At 39.9% G+C, this 23,664-nt stretch overlaps 2 protein-coding genes across 3 annotated transcripts in view; one reads left to right on the top strand and one right to left on the bottom strand.

Annotated features, from left to right (window-relative positions):
- Nucleotides 1–206: 206 nt before the first annotated feature.
- Nucleotides 207–12,637, bottom strand: SLC25A32 (solute carrier family 25 member 32). 2 transcript variants are annotated; one of them, XM_060243345.1, is made up of 7 exons: nt 12,300–12,544; nt 10,748–10,898; nt 8,463–8,548; nt 4,846–5,006; nt 3,293–3,406; nt 2,735–2,880; nt 207–722 (listed from the first exon to the last, which is right to left on the bottom strand). In XM_060243345.1, the coding sequence occupies exons 1-7, from the start codon at nt 12,502–12,504 to the stop codon at nt 590–592; spliced, it is 996 nt and encodes a 331-aa protein (XP_060099328.1). In that variant the 5' UTR covers nt 12,505–12,544; the 3' UTR covers nt 207–589. The 2 variants fall into 2 exon arrangements, with proteins under 2 accessions (XP_060099328.1, XP_060099329.1); XM_060243346.1 differs by lacking the exon at nt 3,293–3,406 and having other exon boundaries at nt 12,300–12,637.
- Nucleotides 12,638–12,645: 8 nt separating this feature from the next.
- DCAF13 (DDB1 and CUL4 associated factor 13) overlaps nt 12,646–23,664 on the top strand; it is a 30,767-nt gene continuing 19,748 nt past the window's right edge. Inside the window, exons 1-7 of the mRNA XM_060243344.1 lie at nt 12,646–12,917; nt 13,830–14,029; nt 15,810–15,917; nt 18,212–18,301; nt 19,311–19,466; nt 20,513–20,590; nt 22,998–23,080. Of these exons, the coding sequence (XP_060099327.1) occupies nt 12,848–12,917; nt 13,830–14,029; nt 15,810–15,917; nt 18,212–18,301; nt 19,311–19,466; nt 20,513–20,590; nt 22,998–23,080 (785 nt within the window). The 5' untranslated portion in view covers nt 12,646–12,847. The remainder of the gene's footprint in view (nt 12,918–13,829; nt 14,030–15,809; nt 15,918–18,211; nt 18,302–19,310; nt 19,467–20,512; nt 20,591–22,997; nt 23,081–23,664) is intronic.

The following is a 23,664-nucleotide window of genomic DNA, read 5'->3' as shown; positions in this document are numbered from 1 at the left end:
AAATGGAAGCTGATATGAGTGAGTAGGCACCATAAATATTTAAAATATATTGTTCAATTGTTCAGTTTTTTGCTAAGTTAAAGCATTCAAGAGTAACACAATGCACATGTTCCCAGTGCCATGCTATAAGGGCCAAATACATTTTCGTTCACAATTAGCCTTGCTTAATTGAGGGATTGAAAGGATATGGAAAGCTGAAATCATTGTTGTAGACAAACTTATACACAATTTATTCGTGATATAAATAGGTGACATCCATATATTTGTAGCATACCAAATATTGTGGCTTCCAGTACTTTGACACCATGACCTTTCTGCCATTTCCCAGTTTAGAGTTCATTGCTTTTCTCAGAACAGGGCTAGAGAGAATAATTCACTAAAGAATGAAATACAATATGCAGAGTTGTTGCTGAGCTGCATTTGGTTGCTCAGACATAAAGTTAGCATGGAAAATTCCAGGCAGAGACTTTCAATCGCATCTGTCAAAATGTGATCTATTGCCCTATTCCTCTGTGAATACCAGAAAAATTAAGTCTTAAAACAGACAGCTATTTGATGATGATGTCCTTCTTGAAGAAATCTTCAGGATTCAACTGCTATTTTTAAAGCCAAGAAGTAACCGGGATACTTTTTCATACACAACAAAGGTAATACAGCAAGCAGGTGTTACTCTGAGCACATTAGGTACAATTCCTTTGTAAAATCCATGAACTCCTTCTGTCCTATGGAGAAGTAGAAAACATTTACTTGTAACTTCCAAGTGCATTTGATAGGAAGATCATTCAACAATTTTCTGCATAATGTTTTTAAAACAGTTTAAAATTCTAAATGTGATAGGACTCTAGTAAGAATTTCATCTTTTTTAAAAACTGAAAGCCTTGGCTGTATAGTTACAGAAAAATAAATGGGTGAGATGTATCAAGACCCTTTTAAAACTACTTTTTAAAATTTTCAATTACTGGTAGAGTACCAGATTTAATGGCAAAGACCATCATATATTCTTATCTGAGACTGCACACAGCCCATTACTTATACTTGTCAACAACTACAGAATTCTATGAGTCACATGGTTTGCTATACCAGGTGATCTTCCCTTTATACTGACCATATTTGGAGGGCAGGGGAAAAATATACAGACTATATTTTGAGCAGGATTGCCAGAACTCAAGCCAGAGGTCCCGCTTGTATCTTTAAAAAGTTTTAAGGGCTATGGTAGAGAATGCAGCTACTACACACCTTATCTCCCCCCCCCCCCCCCCCCCCCCCAGTCTTTATGCCATTCTCCTGCTCCATCTGCTGTGGGGCAAAAGCAGAGCGACAAAAGGACAAGTGAATGTTGGAAGCCAGAACAGGAACATTTTCCCCCAACCAAAAGCTGAAGGCAGGATAGCAACATTTTCACCCAACCACAGGCAAGAATGACACCACAGATTTATAAATGGAAGGATGGTGTAATACCTCATATAAAGCTGTTTTATTAGTTCTATTCAAACTGGGGGGTCGGGTAAGGCTGCTAAATCTGGGCAAGGAAATTCCTGGAGATTTGGGAGTGGAGGAACCTCAGCAGGGTATAACAGTTCACCCTCCAAAACTGCCATTTTCTTCAAGGGAACTGATCGCTATAGTAATTCTGGCAGATTTCCAGGCTCCGCCTGGATGTTTACAACTCTACCTGGGGATGTCTCTGCAGCTTGATCAGCTCAGATGGAAATAAATATGGGGAAGCCAGAAATGATACTTCACTGCTTTGGTCAGGTTCCCACCTCCTAACCTGCATAGCTGAGGAACAGGGTCTTAGTAGGAGTTGTGGGGCTGACAGAAAGGGACGCAGCTCTCCCAGGATGCAAACTTGACAAGCAAAGTGATATGGACAGGATTCCCAGGCTGCTCAAGCACAGGAGCTCACAAAGGCAGTCACTTGGTGGTTGCCGCTTCATTTGTTGCTCACACATGGTGATACCAGGAACACAGCCCTATGAGGACCAGTGTTACCAAGACCTCCTACAAAGCTGCTTCACACAACCATCATGTTGAAATAGGTACTACTATAAGAGTGTTGTTAACTGAACAGCTTGTGTGATTAACCAGCATTCCCATGACATCCAGCTGAGCGCACCAGTGGAGTGACTTGGAGGCAGGGTGCTGGCCAGGTGGCTCGGGCAGGATGCTGGCCAGAAGGCAGCAGTTTCAAGCAGGCAACACTGGAGAAGTCTCCAAATCCTAATCATGGCCACCAGCTGCTCAAAACTGCTGCCCTCTTGCTATCGAGAAAAGGCTTTGTTAACCAGTATGTTTGGTTAACTGGCAAACCCAATTCACCCACGAATGCTAATTAACAAGATGTTGCTGTACTTAATTTGAAAAATTAAACGTTAATTACCCTGCACTGGAATGCTGCAGGGTAGCTTATCTATATACTCCAACCTTTCCCCCTTAACCAAATGATGGTGAATATACAGCACACTTCTTCTCATGTTATTTTTCACATTCACTTTACTGTTACATTACTTGTAACCTCATATGTTTGCATATGTTTAGGTGTCATGAGCTGAAAATAAAACTATGTTCAACGTAGAAATCAATTCCTGCCTTATACTTACAGGGCAATTGTAAATAGATTTATACCCTTCTCAACTCATTGACTTCAATGTACTTAGAAAGGTACAACTCTGCTTAGCATTGCACTGTTTGTAAAGGAATTACTTTTGCAACAGGTTTGGATTCCTGGGCCTACCTCCACGTTCTACATATTACGTCCACTACTCCTGAGTATTTGTTGTGCTGATCCTGGAGACGCGCCCTCACAACCTGATATGGGTATGTTGCTGAAACAGCAAAAATTTTCGATAATGCTGCCATAGTGATATACTCTAAAGTGCTCTAAAAATGAAATGAAGCCAACATTAGTTTCAGACAACTGCCAAAGGAACCAATAATAAACTTCACATTAACAGGTTTCATGGTTTATGAATATTTTATAGTTTATATCCTTTAAATAAATGCTGCTAATAATAAATGAGACTAATGCTAAATAAGACTAATACTAAATAAGAAACAGTCAAATGAAAGTATTTCTTCATACAACACATGATTAAATGGTAGAACTTATTGTCATAAAAACAACTATAGCCACTGGCTTAGTTTGCTTTATAGAGGGGCTAGACAAATTAATGGGAGATGGGGCCATCAATGCCTATTAGCCATGAAAGCTTAAATAGAACAACTGTTCTCAGTGACAGAGTATATTGAATATTACATACATAAGATAATCCACAATAAAGAAGTACCTTACCAGTTTTGAATCAGATGGTCTGTTCCAATGCTTATTGTATTTTGACTTAAGTTCTTCATATGCCATGAATTGAAGTGCTCCATGACTTGTTCCAAACAGACCAGGGACAAATCCCTAAAACACAGATTTCTTTTACAGAGTTTAAAGAGCAAAACATTAAAGCTAGCCCATCTGATTCATATTACAGGATAACTTTACAGTTATTTTATTACTACACATAAACTTTAGCTTCAAAGCATAGCATTATGAAACCTTGAAAGTAAATACATGGTCAGTACTGCTGGTCCTTATAAATAAACTGTGCACCTATTTTCTTTCCTTAGAAGGAAAAATACAATAGTTTTAATAGATGCATGCTTAGAACAATAGCTGAACAACAGTTACCAGCTTCTATCGTTGCAATGAAAATACAAATGCATTTTTTCCCCAGCATCAATATACAAAACATAAAAAGTTCCTTTCTGTTTTTTAACTACTCTATATTCTCAGTCTAGGTTATGTCAGTAGGCTGTTTTATACATTTGGGAAACAAGTCCTCTTGACCAGAAGACAAGGTCTGATTCATCTGCCCTCACAAGGAGGATGAGAGCCTGACTTTCACAGTTCATAAGAATCAAGTCCCTTAATCATTTCACAGTTTTGAAAATCCTGGAAAACCTGTTTTCAGTCCAGTCCAATCTACAGAGCCCTTACAAGAATGCCTTTTTGCTCTATTTCTTGTAGTTTTTCACACTTTGGTGTTACTGAAGTACTGGCTAGAAGAGTTGGCATATAGTTTTAAAAGCAACATTCAGAAAGGGTTGAGCAGCATTGTTCAAATTAGCTCCAATTTAGAAATGCAAAAAGTCCCTTGTGTAGTCCCTCATACAACAATAATTAGATCCTGACTTCCCAGTCATAGAAGACTGGCCCACTGACAACTGAGTAGCACAAGTCTGAAGAACAGCCTTAACCTGTCTATGCTTAGGTGCTGATTTCAGTGGGAATATCCTTTTGATGTAGCAGTACACTACTCCAGTGTATCATCAGATGTTTGGGGTTGGATTCAACCAGCTTTTCTGGTGGTGAAAGAGGAAGGAGGAGTTCTTTTTGCCATTCAAAAAGACTAAGCTGTGGATCACAGGACTTGCATTTACAAAAGCCACAGGGGGTTTATACTAAGGAGGGAAACTGGGCAAGACTGGCTGAAAAAGTTGCCTAGATTCAACCCTTTCCCATTTTTTTGAAGAGTCAAATTTGTGCACAATGGACAGCAAAAGTAGACCAAGATCAGACAGTATACAGGCCTAGTAATTCTACAGAGATTACTGTTTTGGAGTAAATAGTTAAAATATTATGGTTTTGCTAGCAACAACACAGCTACAAGCAGAAATCACTCAGTCAAGCTGGCTCCAAATGTCATTTTTCAATCCATTTATATCTGACTCCTCACAAAGCCCATGGTAGCAAAACTCACACAGTAACACTTTCACATATACACTTTCACATCACTAATGATGTTTTGGTCACACAAAACATCAGTACTCCCAGACTACGATTTCTAACCATCTTACCTTGTATAAGCCACGTATACCTTCACACTTATATATTTTTATAAGAGCATCTACCATTCCTTTGTACTGCCTCTTTGACGGATCAATACCAGCTTCATATTGTAGCACAAGCCGAGTTTTTGTCACCCAAATTGGGTTTGTAATACAGAGGGTCATGGCTCCTAACAACAGACAAAAATGTGACAATTGTATCAATTACATTACTATTATCCTACAAAAGGCAGTGTTTACAGAAAACAAACATGCAAACATAAATTATTTAGCATCCAGGTCCTGGTTTATCAATCCATCTAAACTCAATAAGAGTTGCTGACAGAAAATGCTGCCGAAAAGGGTGTGGAACTTGAGGAGTATGCCTTGGCAAAAGCTTCCCCAAGGATCCTTGCACACTTCTGACATCAAACATTCAAGCAGAGTCAATTCATTCCACAAAGGTGGTTACAATGTGTGGCTGGGGGAGGGCAGTGTGTAAGTGGCCCACATTCCAATTCAGCCCAAACTCACACTGCAGTGGCCTCAATGCAAGAAAGATTACCCATTACATCTTATTCCCATCCTAAAGGGCCTGCTGGCTTAGGTTCTATGCTTCTAAGAGAAAACACCCTATCTGGCCAATGATTCATTTATTTATTACCTTAGATTTCTATCCCGCCCTCTCCGTGAACGGACTCAGGGCAGCTAACAGTCAGTTCAAATATATAATGCACACAAATGGCAAAAGGGATTTGCAAACGAAGTGATAGAGCTCTTCAACAAATCATGAAAGCATGGTGAAATTAAAAGCAAAGTTTATTAAGGGGAATTATACAAACGGTTGGCTTGAAGAATTAGCAAACTCAAGCAATTAAAATAATATCAACCATGCAGTGAAAGAAGTCAGCACCAAAATGCCCATGTTGAGAGCCAAATATTCCAAGCATATCCACAGTGACAGAAGAGGTAGTGCAAGATAATGAAGCAGGGACTTATAGGAGGTCCCAAGCAGAAGTCCATAATCCCAAAGCAGGGCTCCAACCTTTCAAACAGGAAATAATGCAAAAGGCAAAGCAATGAATAGGAGATGGTATCTAGCATGTGTCAGAAACTGGACCCTTCTTCTCACACAACATGGTAGTTCTGGGCAAGCAAAGGTTTCTACAGGCCATGAAAGGCAGGACAAGGCATCAGAAAGCACTGTACTCAGGGTACATGGACAGATATAGGAGGCAAAGCAAAAAGTTTCAAATCAAAGGACTGAGTTCCAAAACAAAGCTTGGAAAGTGGGGATGGAGGTAAGGCTAACAAATATACCATAGAACTGGCCAAAGATAAGGAGTTCCAAGGTCCTGGGTGTAGTTCTAAAATTTCCAGAAATGCTAAAGGTGTGTGGGGGAGGGAGTTTTGAAGGTGCAGGGAAGCAGATTTTCCGTTTTTTCCAGAAATAAATGAAAATTTGGGAGAAAAATTGAAATATATGCAAAACTTACTGTCATATCAAGCCTCAACTAATTTTATTGCTTTAACACCAAATGAATCATTTATAATTTACTTAGTATATAAAACTGAAATATTTGACATACTTATGGAATTTAAAGTTATAAGTGCCTTAGTTTTATACAAGCAAAATTACAAATATACCCAATACTCAGAAAACTGAGTAACATGTATCCTATACTATTTTAGTGCATGTGCCTTAATTTTTGCTATCTGGTTAGAGAGAGCTATGTTTTCAATGAAACTTTCAGTTTTCCTCTGGCTGTGGTGCAGTTTCTTCACCACCTCCTTCTGATCCTATTAATCCCCCTGCAAGGGCAATAAGCTTTTTTTTTAACTCAGTCTGTGAGTAAATGTGTCAGTGGTTTGAGGGAGAGGTAAAAAAATCAACTACATCAAGTCAAAAGGACCATAGAAGGCATGCAACTGCTAAGAAAGAATTAAAGTCCTCCATCCTCCCTCCCCTCATGAAGATTAGGTATCCTTCTAAGTGCAGAAATGCATCTTGGATTTAAAAGCTATAGATGTCTATAGCATGCACACCTTGTCTTTAAAAACCTTTAACTCATTAGAAAAACACAAAATATTTCATAGCATTTTTTTTTCAGCACTCCACAAAATTTCCAATTTTTCCATCAAAAATGGAAAGGCAATACGGAGAAGGGGGAATCAGAGAAGAAATGTTTTTTTAAAATGAATTTTTTTTCCTGGGCCTTCACATCCCTAGTCCTGAGTATGTTTCCAAATAAGGGAAGAGGGAAGGCTTAAAGCCTTAGGGATCCTGTATTGAGTGGACAGATGGCACAGAAATATTCAAATAAAAATTCAGTCTAGGCTTCTCTTTCTGGGAATATTAATTTCCCAGTAAATGTAATGCGATCAGACCCAGTCCCCCTCACTTTCCCCTTCATTGTGAGAAGGGCCAGAAACTCTGTTTCTTTTCCTAGTCCATGTCTAGCAGAAGGGCTTTCCTCATGACAAAATCAAAATTAGAAACTCTCTGCTCAGTTTCTGTTTCTAGACTGGGGGACAAAGGCCAACCTGCTGATCTGGACATCGCAATAAACCAGGGTTAATACTAAAAAGAAAACAGAGAAAGAAGCAGCATAAGAGAGAGTGCATACACATGGAACATGCAAGCATATGCCTTGTTTCAAAGGAAATCATATAGCACTATAGGATATGGTTAAAAAAAAATCACAATTTTACTGTATTTCTGAAAATGCATGTAGGCACAATAAGGACCCACTGCAAATAAATCAAATGCACTGAAAAACTGGCAAAACATAATGTACCAGACAGATCTGCATGCATTGTGATTATTTTACTATTTATAGCCCCTTGTATACTGATCACACTATAAAGTTGCAGAGTGAATATAAGGCCATGATTCAAAGAGGTACTTTACAGTGCAGCCTTAAGCAGACTCCAATCGACTCAGAAGGATTTAACTCTACTTAGGACCACACTGTTAAAAAATTCCTTGGGCTTGGGAATGCACAATGGGATTTTTTTTTTTTAAAAAAACTTTTTTTGATTAATCAACTGCTGCTCACCACACAAAATCACAAAGTGCTTTTGGGAAGACCCTCAGTTTAAAGAGATATCAGGAGGCATACCACTCTGCTGTGACAGAAACGCAAGTCCAAGGTTCCTAGGGCACACAGAACTCCTAGCATGGCTCTTTGGATTCTGGCCTCAAAAAGAAATGTGTTGCAATCCTGCCAACCAGGTGTTTCAAATAGTTCAGATCAACAATTTTATCTGATAAAGAGCAAATACCAAGAGTATTCAAAATGGAAGAAAAATAAATATCTGTATTCAGTTGGCAAACATGTCATGTTTAGAATAAAGTATGACAAAAATTAAGAATCTGAGTATCTTTCTTTTGAACCCAACATGTCTATTCAGAATCCTACCGGAGGCTACTCAATGGGGCTTACTTCCAGGAAAGCATTCTTAGGAATGCACAAAACACAATGCATTTGGAAGGATTGTATTGTGAATGTTCTATCTCTTAGAACAGTTTAGTATTTTTCAGTGATCAAATAGTTTTGCTGAATTAAACATGAGCATTTGAACTCAAGCCAGCAATAAAAATATATAAACATGGACAAAAACTTTATCTTGCTCAGTTTCCTCACCGGCCTCAGCAGCTGATACTAGGTGTTCACTTGCTCCAAGGCTTTCTTGCTTATCCTCTGTCTTGTAAGCTTTAATGGCATTATAGCTGAGGAGTGAAAGGTTGAGAAAAGGTTAGGAAATACAGATAATTTATTATTTTACAAACTCATGAGCTACACTGGGCTGTATACAACTAATGTCCCATTTTCTGTGGTACTCCTTTTTGACCTCTGAAAACTGATGGTGGATGTCCGAGGTCTTATGGACAACAGGCTATGTGAACGGGGGGGGGGGGGGGGAGAATCTATCAATATTGCCCCTTATTCCTTTTCTCCCAGCCAAGCCTGGGAAGGTCTGTGGGCAGAAGAGGGGGCAATTTCATCCAGTTTTCTTTCCTCTGTCTATCCCCCAACATGTGTCCATGTTGAATGCATCTTTGGTACTGAACTACCAGAAAAAAGAGAATGCAGGGGAAATCTGGATCTGCCAGCACAAACCAATTATATAGAAACATATATGTGGGCATCAGAAAACTACATGAATATAAAACATATCAGCTGGATGTCAAAGAACTACTGTAGGTGCATTCAAGTTCGGTTACATGCTTAGAAGGATTTCATTCAAAAAGCAGGTCTGTAACATATCACACAAACTGTTTCTGAAGATTCCTCAAGTTCTGCAGGTGGTTTGGTAAGTGGCATTGTGACAGGGAGTCACTAGTTGTGTGGTTCTGCATGCATGTATAGACAGAGAGAGAGAAATATATACACCATAGACCTCTACTTTAGAGACTTTTAATATTAATCATTATAGTTTGAAAATGTACAGCTATTTTTAAAGATTAGCTGTTCTCCCCACAGTAATTATCTATCCCCTTGTACATTGCTCGGTTAAAAGAAAATATAAATTAGAGGAATTCTATGAACCAATCAGGGAAGAAAAGGAAAGGTATCAATTAACAGACTGAAATATTATTAAAGCAGTTCATGTTAAAGTGGTATTTATTGGGCACTTAGGGATTAGCCATAGCTGCATTGGTTTTTTTAAAGCACCAGCAATGCAGTAATAGTCCTTATTATCAATATTTCATATTATAAACCACATTTATGTGCTTTGTGGTCCTTCATACTCAGTTATTTATTTTAACACCCCCACCCTCCCTGGTGTTGACTCTAATAAGCTTTAATTACTGGCTGCTGAACAGTAACCTGGAGCAAGGTATGGCAAGCAAAAGATGACAGACAAATATAAACTCCTGACTATCCATAGATTATCTTTATGTGTGCTCTGGATTTAACCAGGCACAATTTATAGCAGACACCCAGGTTCTATCACCAAGTTGCACCATTTATTTAAAAATGTACTTATTCAATGTGGGTTAAATTAGGAATAACACTGGGATAGTTCACTTCATTTCTAATCCTATTAACTGAGCTGCAGCCTCTGATACTGAGGTACTTTGAACCTTGATAGCTTAAAATAATTGATGCAAAACAGTGGTTGCTAAAAACAACAGTACAACACAGCTAGAGGGTCTGAACAAGAGATTCTAGATTCTTCTTGCAGCAGTCCTTATTCTGATTTACTTTGGATCAGTCTAGAAAAACTTGAAATAATCCAAGATCAACTAACCTCCAAGGTCAAAAATAATGTGTCTAGCCTGACTCATTGCAGTCTTCGTCACTCATCCCTTATCCCAGAAGTCCTTTTTAGCCCCAGAAGAGTTCATTGCCATATGGGTTGAGAGGCTGCAATGGGCAAGAAGTACAGGTTGAAATTGCTCCCTTCTGTCTCTTCCATAAACAGAGCTCAACTGACTGGAAGAAAGGAAAATTTGTTCCCTGTGTCCTCCTCCCTTGCAGCCTCCTGGTTATTAGTTCACACAGGTCCTGCAACCTCAGGAGTAAATTCTCCCTGGGTCACAAAGGACTGTTGGGTAGAGGAGAATGCAGGAAAAATCTATGACCACCAGCTGACGGCTCCTCGATCCAGCCCACGTTTACATAACACAAAATACTTTTTTGCTTATCTTGGATCTTTCTAGGTCTTTATGATTAATATTAAATATGGGAAGGTGTTGATATCTATATAAATATTAAGATACAAGCTTTGTATGGGACGTCAGGAACGTCTGGATAAAAAAGGACCACAGTTACACAGGATGACATATTCATCCACCTCCAGCTTTTGCAATCAAAGTAGACTAAATCAAAGCATGCCTATGTTTACATATGTTAAAGATGCATTACAATCACATATTTGAACAGAAGAGAACACTGGGAAGTATTTTAATAGTTCAACTTACAAGAAAAAGTACAGGCCCCAAGAGGCACCTGCTCCCCATACGTTTGGTGTTACCCCTTGGTACAGACCACGCAATCCTTCATGTTTCCAGATGGTTGACAAGCAGTGAAGGATTCCATTGTATTTTGGCCTGAGTTCTAAGCCATCACTCACTAGACAAAACAATTGGAGAGAAATCAAAAGAAAGTGTATTCCAGAATGCGTCAATAACAACACATAAAAACACAAGTAAGCAAGTAGATCTTTTCCAGCTGAGAACTATGAAGTTAATGAAACTTTAAGCCAACATTGACACTGCACTTGTTCCAACAGTAAATAATTAGACAGATTTCTAAAAGTAAAAGTGGGTAAAAGAGTGAGATCCATGAAGCAAATGTTGCCTCTGACACAAAACCAAAAGTTGCTCAGCCATTCCTCTGTATCTCAAATATATAATACTGGTATGGTGTAGAACTGCTGCAAGTAATGCAACAAGACAATGTGCACAAAGTGCTTTGAACACAAGAAGAGCTACATAAATGTTAAACATATACTTGGAATAAGCTGCAGTTCCTTTTGACTGCAGTGCTATAAAACATTCACACATCTGTAGCAGTTCTGGATGTAGCACATTTCCACGTGCCGAGGCCACTGAGTCATACAGTTCTGGCATTCAGTGCCAGGATGGTCTTTGCCCCTTTCTCTAGTTTCAAACACCTCACTGACTGCACGTGCAAGCGATTTATTTATTTTATTGGATTTATATCCTGCCCTACCTGCCAAAGCAGGCTCAGGGCGACTACTGATGTCATGAAGACAAGGATGGTTCCCTAAGGACGAGGAAAGCAACAGTGGGTGAGCTGCAGTTGGGGATGTTCTCCCCCAAAACAGTTGGGAAATGACCTTAGGAGAGCCTGTTTCTTGACTATAATTATCAAGAAGACCACAGCCCAATATTAGCATACAGTTTAGATGCAGACAGATGATCTAAAGTACAATTCCTAGCCTTGCCAGTGGGAAGATAAGATCTCAAGAAAGCCACTGGAAAACTGCTGAAAGTCAGAACTGAACACTGCCGAAAGGCCTTGGCATGAGCACCTCACCTTGCAAATGATCAGGCTACTTCCGACTGAGCATCTTTAGGGTAGGAACAGAATTTGGCTGTTGATGCCCATTGAGAATGCTCATGGGGAGGGGGGGATAGAACTGGCACTTGGCCTTGTTTGGTGCCAGTATGGTGTAGTGGTTAAGTGTGGGGATTCTTATCTGGGAGAACCAGGTTTCATTCCCCACTCCTCTACTTGCAGCTGCTGGAATGGCCTTGGGTCAGCCATAGCTTTCGCAAGAATTGTCCTTGAATGGGCAGCTTCTGTGATAGCTCTCTCAGCCCCATCCACCTCAAAGGGTGTCTGTTGTCAGGGAAGAAGATAAAGGAGATTATAAACCGCTCTGAGATTCTGATTCAGAGAGAAGGGCGGGGTATAAATCCACAGTCTTCTTCTTGAGGAGATGGCGGTTTGGGGTGCGCGGTGACGTTGCGGCTGAGAAAGGGGGAAGGGGCAGGAGGCTCTAACCTGCGAAGCGGATCTTCACCAGATCCAGCGGGTGCAGCACCAGCGTGGAAACGACGCCTCCGCTCAGTCCGGCCACCAAGTTCTCGAATCGCACGTGCCTGAAGAGGGGCCGCGCAGCAGGCGGCGCAGAGGTGGGAGTAGGCGCGGCCCCCGCCACTGTACACGCCGGTGCCGGAGCACCCGGGACGGCGGCGGTGACAGTCATGGAAAAGAGAGCGCGCGAAGGAGAGCTTCCCGCAAACAGACCCTCGACGCAGACCGTAGCCAATCACGTGGGATAAATGAGAGACGTTATTCTTTGACTTCTTTCCCTTCATAGGCGGTGCCTAGCGGAAAGTGACGGGCAGTTTTACCAATTAGAACATAACATTGCCTACTCGGCTGTCTAATAGGTGGGATTAGGACAGGAAAGTAAATTTACTCACGTGACTGTAGAAACGCTGTTTTTCACCGGAACTGATTTATTTCTGAGATTCGCTTGGGTCGCTCAGCGACTTAGCGTAGGGGGGAGTTAGTTAGCTGAACGGTCGTCCTTTTCCTCGTGGAGGATGAAGGTGAAGGTGTTGAGCCGGAACCCGGATGACTACGTCCGCGAGACCAAGCAGGACCTCCAGCGGGGTGAGCTCCCGCAGCGTACAGCTATAGCTCTCTGTCCATAAGAGGAACGTGGCGACCCCATCCATGGGTCTAGGATAAAGCTGTATAATAACTGCTTCTGATTGTGACTAGGCTAGTCCTTGTGGGGGTATTGAAAGTACCGTAACTGGGGCCACTCAGCAGGGATGGAATGCTGGCATGTTCATGGAGCACTAAAATCAGCCTTATATTGGGTCAGTCTTATCAAGGTCGATATTCCTCACTCTGAGTAGTAGAGACTTTCCATGGTCTCAGATGGGGGAATTTCGCATCTCCTACCAAAGACCAGATCCTGTTGACTGGAGATTCTAGGGAACTGAACCTGGGACCCGCTGCAAGCAAAGCAGATAGGACTGAGCCTCTGAAAAGCTGAATACCGGTTAAAGAGGGAGGGAAGGAGGCCTGCTTGAGGATGACATAAGAAGAGCCGTGCTGGATCAGGCCCATTGTCCTTCTGGACTTGTGTGCTGTATCACACAGTGGCCAGACAGTTGTCCTAGAAGGCAAGTGAATGCAGTATAACAGCCAGGGTCTTCTGATGTTGTCGATCAATGTTCCCTCTAAGCTGCAGAGTTTTGTGAGCAAAAATTCTACTTTGTGAGCTACTGGCATTAAAGTTGTGAGCTGCTGCATAAATTATTGTGCTCTGGGGCCATCTTTCCTGAGCTAAGACAAAAATGTGGGAGCTGGAGGCTCAAAATCTGTAAACTAGCTCATGCTAGCTCAGCTTAGAAGGAACACTACTCCTGACTGCTGTCCAAACAGAATTTGGTTATTTTTAATGTTCCAATTCAAAGCTAATAAAGCCAACTAAGTAAAAAAAACAAAGAAAAATCTTTAAAGTAATAGTTTATTCCTTAAACTTATTCATGTTTATATAATGATTTATCTTAGTTCCACGAAATTATGATCCTGCATTACATCCATTTGAAGTTCCAAGGGAATACACAAGGGCTCTAAATGCCACAAAGTTGGACCGTGTGTTTGCAAAGCCTTTTATTGCATCGTTAGATGGTCACAGGGATGGTGTCAATTGCATGGCTAAGCATCCACAGAGTTTGTCTACAGTTTTGTCTGGTGCATGTGATGGAGAGGTAAGGATAATTTTCAGACAGTTTCAAATCTGTGGAAAGGAGTCTCGTCATATGTTGTATGGATGCTGCGTTATTTCAGTTAAGGAAGTAAAAATTCCTCGTATTTCAGTCAAATGTGTTCTGCATGCTGGAGTGTTAATCTAAGGTGTTAGACTAAAGGATAGGTAAAAGAGAACAAAAACTGTTTTGTTTATTAAATGGACAAATAAAACTTTGCCATTTGAACTCTTGCGACTCTTCCTGCAAAAGTTCAGTTTCAGTGGCCTGGTTTACTTACCTGGTCTAGCTTTCTGCAGCAGAGTGGTTTACTGTATTAGAGGTGAGAGTTCCTACATGCAGTAGCAATGAAATGGCAGAAATATTAAAGTAACATTTATGTTCTTTATAGTCCAACCTTCTAACTGGGACTCAAGGTGGATTACACAGAATTAGTCAGTACAGTCAGCAGAGTGGGACATCCAGAAGGCAATGCAATAAGAATTTGACTTGACATCCAGAAGCACTTTATTATTATTAACATGAAAAAAATTACAGAGCAGGAGTCTACTTACAGCAACAGACAGTACAAACTATACACCGTGGTATACTACACAGTCCTCAGCCCCTCACTCCAGATCTTTCTTTGAGCCACATTGTTACAGTGCAATCCTATTACGTGTTCAAAAAGTCCTCTTGAATAATTCACCTTTGCACAGCTTGCAGAAAGCCAGGAGGACGGGACTCCTTCAGACTTCATCAAGCAGAGCGTGAAATGCTATGTAGATTTTTTTCAACAGAGAATGTCATGTAGATTCAGGGCCCAGCAGGAACTCATTTGCATATTTGGCTGCATCTCCAATGCCAAGCCGGCTGACACTGCATTCCTGTGTGTTCCTGCTCAAAAAAAGCCCCTTGTATTCTTTTCAACTGAGAATGCTATGTGGATTTTTTTCATGATATTTGTTTATTTAGTTTATTTTAAAACTTCCTTTCAACTGTTTCTGTTCCCTATAGCCATTTACAATAAACTTTAAAACCAAATTACATAAAATCAAAAAGCAGTAAACAATAGAAGCTGCCATCCTTGAGTAGCCCCAACTATAGTGATCCTGTTGTCTAAATCAGTGACCCTCTGAAACAGGTAAACCTTTAAACAAGTTTGGCAAGCCCTCAGGAATGTTGTCACTGTTGACTCCTGGGGAAGGGTATGCCATAAGTTGTGGGGAATAGCAGAAAAGGCCCTCCTTTCGGTCCGAGGTTGACACAATTCACTTAAGGCTGGTTTCCTCAGGAAAAATAAGTTATACGGCCATGTTGCAGGAAAGGGCAACCTAACAAATAGACTGTAATAAAAAATAATAAATGTTGGCCCATGCAAAATCTAAAGCCGAAAATGAAATTCATGTAATGCTTTTATTGTGTGAGTGCAAAGTGCCATCAAGTTGCACCAGACTTATGGCAACCCCAGCAAGGGGCTTTCAAGGCAAGTAAGAAGAGGTGGTCTGCCAGTGCCTTCCTCTGCAGAGTCTTCCTTGGAGGTCTTCCATCCAAGTACTAAATAGGGCTGACCCTGCTTAGCTTCTGAGATCTGATGAGGCTGGAATGTGCTATGCTGTCTTTAGTACCTTTCATATTAGGACCAATTAAACTGACAGAAAACATTGTGTAAGCTTTTGTGTCCTTGTCTCAAGTCCCAAGTTGAACGGTTCAGATGGGATCAATCCTTAACTGAAGCTCACTGTTTTGCAACAAAAGCAAGATTGTTACTGAATTGATTGGGGAAATGTTGATGTTTTAACAGGTTAAAATTTGGAACTTGATGAAGCGTGAATGTATCCGTACATTACAAGCGCATGAGGGCTTTGTGCGAGGAATATGTGCCCGCTTTTGTGGTACCTCTTTCTTCACAGTAAGTATACTAGGGAGCATTAAGGAAGGATACTTGAATGCTGCTTTACATTATCAGTTCTTAAGTATGCTTTTTCTTCTGTGTTCTTACATTCTGTGTTTTGTTGCCTAAATAATAAAATTGTACAGGTTATTTCATGATTCTAAAAATTCCTCACTCCAAGTTACTCCCCCCCCCCCGGCAAAAATCTTGAATTCTTATTGTCACATATCAGGACCTCTTTCTGGAATTTTGATGTAACCAAGACAGCCCTGTGGTTTTTTTCCTGCTGTCATTGCCTGCACTAGGCACTAGGAGAAGGAAGTACAGTGCTTTCTCTTCAGATTCCAAAGCAGTAACAGAGAGATTTGAATGTATGCATTCTGAGCATTAAAAAGAATATCGATAGTTGAATATAGTGGAACAGATGTAAAACCCACCTTCAGAACATGAAGCAGGGGTCTGTTAATTCAGTGCAAATAATCCCACTCATTGCTTTATTACCCCTAAGTAAGTGTGCATAGAGTCTGGTAATATTTGTGATCCTGGTGTATAGTTAGATCACTGGCTTTTCATATTATTTAATTCACCATATTGCTTGTAGAAATGCAAATACTTCTAGCACATTGTGGTTCTGTTATGCTTTCTTAACATACTTGCTGCCAGTAAGGAACTGCACAAGATCCATGCAAAGAATAGCTGTCAGTGGCACACTGAGATCTTCTCTGTGCTTCAAAGAAAAGTGGACTAGCTCAGCTCAGTGCTGCTATGATTTGAATTGTGATACTATATTTCAGGTTGACCAGGCCTCACTTTCTTGCCTGCATCAACCCAGGAATGGTGAAACCTCACTAGCATGAAGTGTGATGACAGTTGCTAATTCAAAGCAAGAATGGAGGTTCTCCTTAAAAATCAGTGAAATGCTTTTAAAAGACAGTTTTATTCAGTACTCAGTGCAAAAATCTTTATGTAAGAAAGGCTAACATCATTCATTAATAATAAGCAGGGATTCTGTGAGATTCACAGTGTGGGGAGAATCACATCTTTTTAACTTACAACTCAAATATTGGGTATATTTGCAATTTTTCTTCTAGAAAACCAAAGCATTTATACTTTTAAATTACATATGCCAAATAGTATAATTTTGTGTGCTACCTAAGGTATAAATGATGCATTTTAAATTGTTAAATCACTAAAATAAGTTTAGGTTTGATAGGAAAGTAGAAGTATATTAAATTTCATGGGGGATTTTTTTTTTTTTGGTGGCTTCAAAATTGCCAGAAATGTTACCTCTCTACCTAGAACTTCTGTGTGGTTGAAGGCACCTGGTAGAATAATAGATAGTAACTCTTAAAGGCAGAAGCTTTGATTGTATGTAAAACTTGTGCCATGTTTTACTTTTACCAAGAAGCCTTAAATATCAGTGGTTTGCTTTCATATAATGCCCTTAGAAAGTCAGTCTAATGCTCATCAAAATTGGAGTCCAATAGCACCTCAAAAGATCAACAAAATTCAGCAGATGATGCACGTGTCACCAGATACAAAGTGAGCAGTATCTGATGGCGAGCTTTGATTCATGAAGTGCTATTGATTCATTAAAGTGCTATTGGACTCCTATTGTGTTTTTACTACCATAGATGAACATGACCACCCACCTGACACCATCTAATGCAAATGTTCTTAATAGTGTTATTAAATGTGGTAGGGTCTTCCAAGTCATCATGAGGCTTACATGAGTAGCTACAGGTCATATATTTCCCAGTCTCTGATTGGTTGAAAGCAGTTTTGGAGGGAAACTTGCCCAGAGGGGTGAGGTCTAGGAGGGAAATGTAAATAGGCCTAGTAGGAGAGAGAGGTTGTTCCCTCTGGGAATTTCTAGCTGGGTAGAGGTTGCAGCAGGAGCGATCCCTCATCCAAGGAGGGTGAGTGAGTCTGTTTGGGATTAGAAGAAGGGAATGTATAGTTAATCACATCAGGGCTTTTATTTGTTTGCATCAGCCTTTACTGTTTTCATATTCACTGTTGCACTAAGTTTTTCTTTCACAAACCACTTATTGTTTTTGAGCCCTTGCAATAAACTTGTTATACTGTCTGGGTCCTCGTGTCTTTTGATCATGGATAGGTGTTTTTTAAAGAAAGAAGACACAGGGGTTGGGTGGGTGCTCTGGGCCCTCCCAGACAGACCCTTACCAGAGTGGTGGCAGCCAGTAGAAGGCCCTTCCTGTTTCCTTGCCAGTGTGACACAAGTAAACGTGTAGGATTTGGTTGTACCGTAGAAATAATTTTTCATCTTTCTCCCTCTTCAAAATCATTAGGTTGGTGACGATAAAACTGTGAAGCATTGGAAGATGGAGGCACCAGCTTATGGTGAACCAGAAGAACCAATACATACAATTCTTGGAAAGGTATTGGTTTATTATATTGTTTTCCTTTTCTTTCTGTGGTTATTCTTTAGATGTGGACACTGCTGTTATTTGTATGTGAACAGCAGCACAATTTACCTTTGAGACTGGAGTTCCTTCCACGAGGAAGATGACCTGGAAACAGTGTTATTGTACAGCTATATACTCACCAGAATATTTATGTAATTGACACTGCAGTAATACCAACCTGCCATACATCTTTTGTGTTTGTTTTCTAGCACACAAAACCAGAGAAGGCAGCTGTAAATATTTGTACTAATAATAAGTTTGATCCAATATAGCACTTCCACTTGGACAAAGACTTCTTTCAAAAGAGCACAATGTTATCACCTTCTTCCTATGGCAGCCTGAAACACCTCCCAAAATCCAGTTCCTGGTTACGGGGGTGGGGTGGGGGGGCCTTTTCTTAGGAGAAGGATTTCAGGGGGCAATTTGAGCTGCTGTGGGGGAGGGGGAGCTGGGAAGTCATGCTCCGCTAGTGGAAATCTATGTGCCCATGGAAATGTTGTGCTGCATCCCTCACGTTTTGTCTTGGAAGTGTGGTAAAAATGTATTGTGTTTCAGTAATAAAGCTTTCTTAAAACTGGATTAAACTAATAGCTTTTGTTAGCTTTAAAAATAGTCACTCATCTGTATTCAACTGAGGCGCAGTATCTGTGTGCTTTTTAAAAACTTTCTTTGATTTTGATGAAAGTGTAATCAAAATCAGAATCTTTCATTTACATATATATATATATATATATTAGTCCCTCCAAAAACATAGCAGGTTTGTGTTACTGATATTGCTATATACAGGAATGTTGGTGATTTTGTTGTCATTTTAATGGTTTTATTGCTGTATTGACTCGAGCCATTTTAAGCAGGTTTCTGGAGGCAGCATATCAGTTTTCTAAATCATTAGCTATAATTTTATATTATTGCAATTTAAACACAGGCTGTCTATGCATATAAAATCAGTTGTTGATAATTATCACTTTTTTGTGTTTTAAAGACTGTGTACACAGGAATTGATCATCATTTGAAAGAGCCTATTTTTGCCACTTGTGGTCATCAAGTTGATATCTGGAATGAACAAAGAACCAGTCCGTTATGCTCTTTGACTTGGGGAGTTGATAGCATAAGCAGTGTTAAATTCAATCCAATTGAGGTAAGGATATGCTTCTATACATTTCATTATAACTACTGAGGAAAGTATTTTAGTGCAAGCAGCATAGTAAGCATTAACTGAAGAAGAACTAGAACTAGACTCCGTACTGGGAAATTAAGACACAAGTGAGGAGAAGACTGAGGATAAGGGGAAGAGGGATAAAGGTCAACAGAAGATAGAAGGAGAGACTGTGGCAGATCAGGCAAGACTGCACAAATTGGTCTTGGGGGAGGATTTTGAAAAGATACATGGTTGGATAGGAAGGAAGGATGTTCACATAAAAATCAACAACATGATGAAAGGCAGAACTTGAACATTATAGATAAAATTATCATAGGTGACGATGCCAGACTTCCATCTTCTGTCACACTCTGCAGACTAGACCGGACTCTGATTGTCAGAAGACTAGCTATTATCCACAAACTGAGCCTTGGGGATGCACCCTGTTACAATCAGTCTTCTGACAATCAGAGTCACCAGATTATGCCCTGGAATGGGAAGGGGGGAAGTTTGCTTCAAGGCTGTTATTAGCCCTTGATGGGGTTGGTCTCATCTCAATAAGGCTTCTAGATAGAGGGAAGGCAGCTGGGCTTGCACCACACATGGCCATAAAGGAGGGTGCATTAGCTCTGGCTCCCAGCACAGAGATGAATAGAGCTAGGGGAGAAGAGGTGGTGAGGGGTAGTCTTTGTCCCCACCCCTCTCTGTCTGAGGCTGCTTCATTGAAGGTGGATGCTGGCAAATTCTGGCTTGGGTCTGAAACCTAACAAAAAAACCTCTCAAAACAGGAGAAAATAATCTGAAGGGAAGAGATTTTGGGTTGGATCCAAAGATGTCTTTCTCTACTGGAAGGAGGGAAGGGTAACTGAAATGTAGACTGTTTAAATTAAAAGATCTGAGTGTTATTTGAAACCATCCTATTTGTAATGTATCTGTTTCCTCTCAGCGCTGGAAATTTGCTTAAGGGATCAGTGATTTCTGCCTAATAATATTTATAAATATATATATTTTAAATTTTTAACCACTGTTCCCACAATGTTTTTTAGATGTATCTTTTGGGAAGCTGTGCTTCAGACAGGAATATTGTGTTATATGACATGAGGCAATCAACAGCTCTGAAGAAGGTGATGTGTGTTCTAAAAAATCTTGTTTATGTGTGTGTGTGCACATGGTCCCATCCCTTATCTTACAGAAGAAACTGACCATTCTATTGTGTCTCATTCTTCTAAAAGAATCCTTTATAGGAATCCTATGTTTCATGTCAAAGATAGTACAGCTAATGCATTTGAAATGCTTTTAGATGCCTTCAGAATGCCTTCTGAAAGCTATTAATTAAAATAATATGGGTATGGATGAAAATGCCCCTCCTTCTGTACTCTTGTCTTTTGTCCCTTAGATTATGTATCTTTGTGCCAGGATCTGTTCTTTTTTTAAGCATATGAAAAACATTTAGTTTCTTTCCTGAAATGCATTTTAAAAAATATGGATAGTTTAACATTTTATTAACATTGAGTTATAATGTATTAATATATATTTATTGAGTTTTTGACTGCCCTTCCCAAAGCTGGATTTAGGGTGGTTCACAACAGTCGCAAGTGCAGTCACAACACGTTAAAATCAAAATAGAGAACAAAAACATTACAGTTTCCTAAAAATCAGATGGTGTCAAATCATAATGGAGCTGCTATGCCCTGAATAATACTGTGCACTGAAAGTTAGTGATAAGGTTAGTATAATTATTAGCTAAATATTTGTACAAAACAATGGTGTGCAAATAGTTCCTTTGTATATTGGGAGATTAGAAACCCCTTCAAGGTTCAATAAAGAAGAAAACTATTCACTGCCACTGGCTGAGAGTAATAGACTTTTCCTGTTTGGATTACAATCTCCCAGCTGTCACTGCTATTTACTGTTGCAGAGGTCTCCTTTCAAGTGGGACCATATAACATATGGACTGCTTAATACTTTTGCAACTAATCAGCCTCCCACCAAGGAAGAGTCAGACTAGAGCAAGTTGTCAGTTTTATCCCTTCAGCATGAGGATCAGGTTAGTCTCGTTCAGAGCCATCTGGCTTTTTACAGACTTGGTCACAGAATTCCTGAGCAGCAAAGCAAACAGCTGCCAGTGCGTTCCACGCCACACTCTGTGTTGAAATTAACATTTTACAACATCCAATATAATTACAACCTTACCTGAAATACAGAGGAGTTCTAAATGCTGTAGTTAAATTTTGATCATTGATGTAGCTAAATTACGAGCCGTATGGGGCCTAGTGGCTCAGTTGCCGGAGTAGGACTGTGGAGACCCAAGTTCAAATGTTTCTTTAGCCTTGAAGCCCCCTGGGTGACCTTGGGTGCAGCTCACCCATTCTAAGCCTATCCTACGTCCTGAGTTCCGTGGAGAGAGATATATAGAGGATATTTGAGATGGTTGGTCCTACCCTTTGTAGCAGTATCTTTTAGTAAAGATTAATTGATATAGTTGTGCAGAAATTCTGCTTTTTAATGATGTTATTGTGTTGATTATAGTTTATAAGCTGGGGCCTGATAAGGATGTGGAAAGCATTTCATTTGCCCACCATGTCCCCCTCCTTTCTCCTTTCCCACTTTTTTTAATCTCTCCTGCCTGAGAGGCTTGGAGGGGCTCAGCATTATTATGGTTGTCTAGCAATCTGAAATGGTCACCAAGTCTAGTCTCATAAGATGTCAGTAGCAGTAAGCTACAGGTTTCTGCTTCTGTTATTTGGTATTTGTGACCTACCAGGATTTAAAAAAAAATAAATCAGATTTTTCTGTTAACCTGGGACTTCCCTCAGGTTTGTAGAAAAATTTATCCTATTTGTCGTCCAAATTGTGTGGATTTTTGATTGGCACTCTACTGCCCAGGTCAGAATTAGATACAGCATATGCAAGATTCTTGTCATTATCTACAGAGATCACAAGCATTTTTACAACAATATATGTTCTTTCAGTAGAAAGTGTGTTAAGTGATGTATGTTGGACCATAAACTGTTGTCTTCAGTATTTGTTCTTGATGGCAGTACTGTCATGGAATCATAATTAACTCCCACAGGTTTTGTTCTGTGTTCTGGGTATGTCTTTTCATCTTATCTCAGTTCCTGTATTTTGGGATTGGAGATGATTGATACTTGTCTGCATGTTATGCTGCTTGCACTGGCATGTTGTGAAGGTTTGCTTAGGGCTTTGTTTACTTACTATATCTTTATTCCACCTTTCCTGCAAGGAGCCTGGGATGGTGTATGTTGGTTTCCTTTACTCCATTTAACCCTCAATAAAAATCCTGCGAGGTCAAGTTAGGCTGATAGAGTGTGACTGGCCCAAGGTCGCCTAGATTTGAATCTGGACTGCCTGCATCCTAGGCCAATAGTTTAATCATTAAACCATTTTTATATTATTTATTGGTTTTAATCCTTGTCATGATGATTAACAAATTACTTTAACTCCTATAAGTTCTGTAATAAATAGTTAAAAAATTCTTTTTATTCTTCCTGTATGTAATTTCCTCCCCAGGTTATCTTAGATATGAGAACAAATACTTTGTGCTGGAATCCTATGGAAGCTTCCATTTTCACTGCGGCAAATGAAGACTACAAGTAAGTATGATCCCAAGTTTTGCTTTCTTGCCATGTAGGCTTCTGCCTTTTCATTTGTCTGAAAATCATATTTTGATTTATGAGTTGTGCAAATCTTGGAAGTCCAGCTACCTTTCAAGTTCATGGGCATGCCCAGTGGGGATCCTCCCCCCCCCGAATTGTGTACTCCTGTGCCATTATCACAAACTGATTTTGAAAAGTCACCTTGTTCCAAAAAAGGGTGCCACCCAACATGGGGGTTACTGTTCAAAAACCCTAGAAGCACAAGGCCTCATTACTACGTGGATCCAGCGCTTGTTGTTAACCAGCATGGTCCAGGTTGATGAACTTCGGAGCATGTTTTTTGTTATGCTTGGCACACTTCCTGCCATTTTGTCCTCAGCAGTGTGATCCTAAAGGTTAGATTTATCAAAGCATGTACATTCTTTCAGGTATTTGCTGAAAATCAACAAAAATGAAGATCCTGTTTCTTATATAAGCACATTTAATTATCTCATCAAGGCCTATTGAAATTTAGATGGATTCTCTTTCTGTGATAATCTTGCCACAGGCTCTCAGGTTAATCCAGAATCCATTTAAACCAG

This window comes from Heteronotia binoei, chromosome 7 (assembly GCF_032191835.1).
Source record: "Heteronotia binoei isolate CCM8104 ecotype False Entrance Well chromosome 7, APGP_CSIRO_Hbin_v1, whole genome shotgun sequence".
In the NCBI taxonomy this organism is placed as follows: Eukaryota; Metazoa; Chordata; class Lepidosauria; order Squamata; family Gekkonidae; genus Heteronotia; species Heteronotia binoei.
Note: the sequence above shows the minus strand (reverse complement) of the source record. Positions and strands in the feature narration are given on the sequence as shown.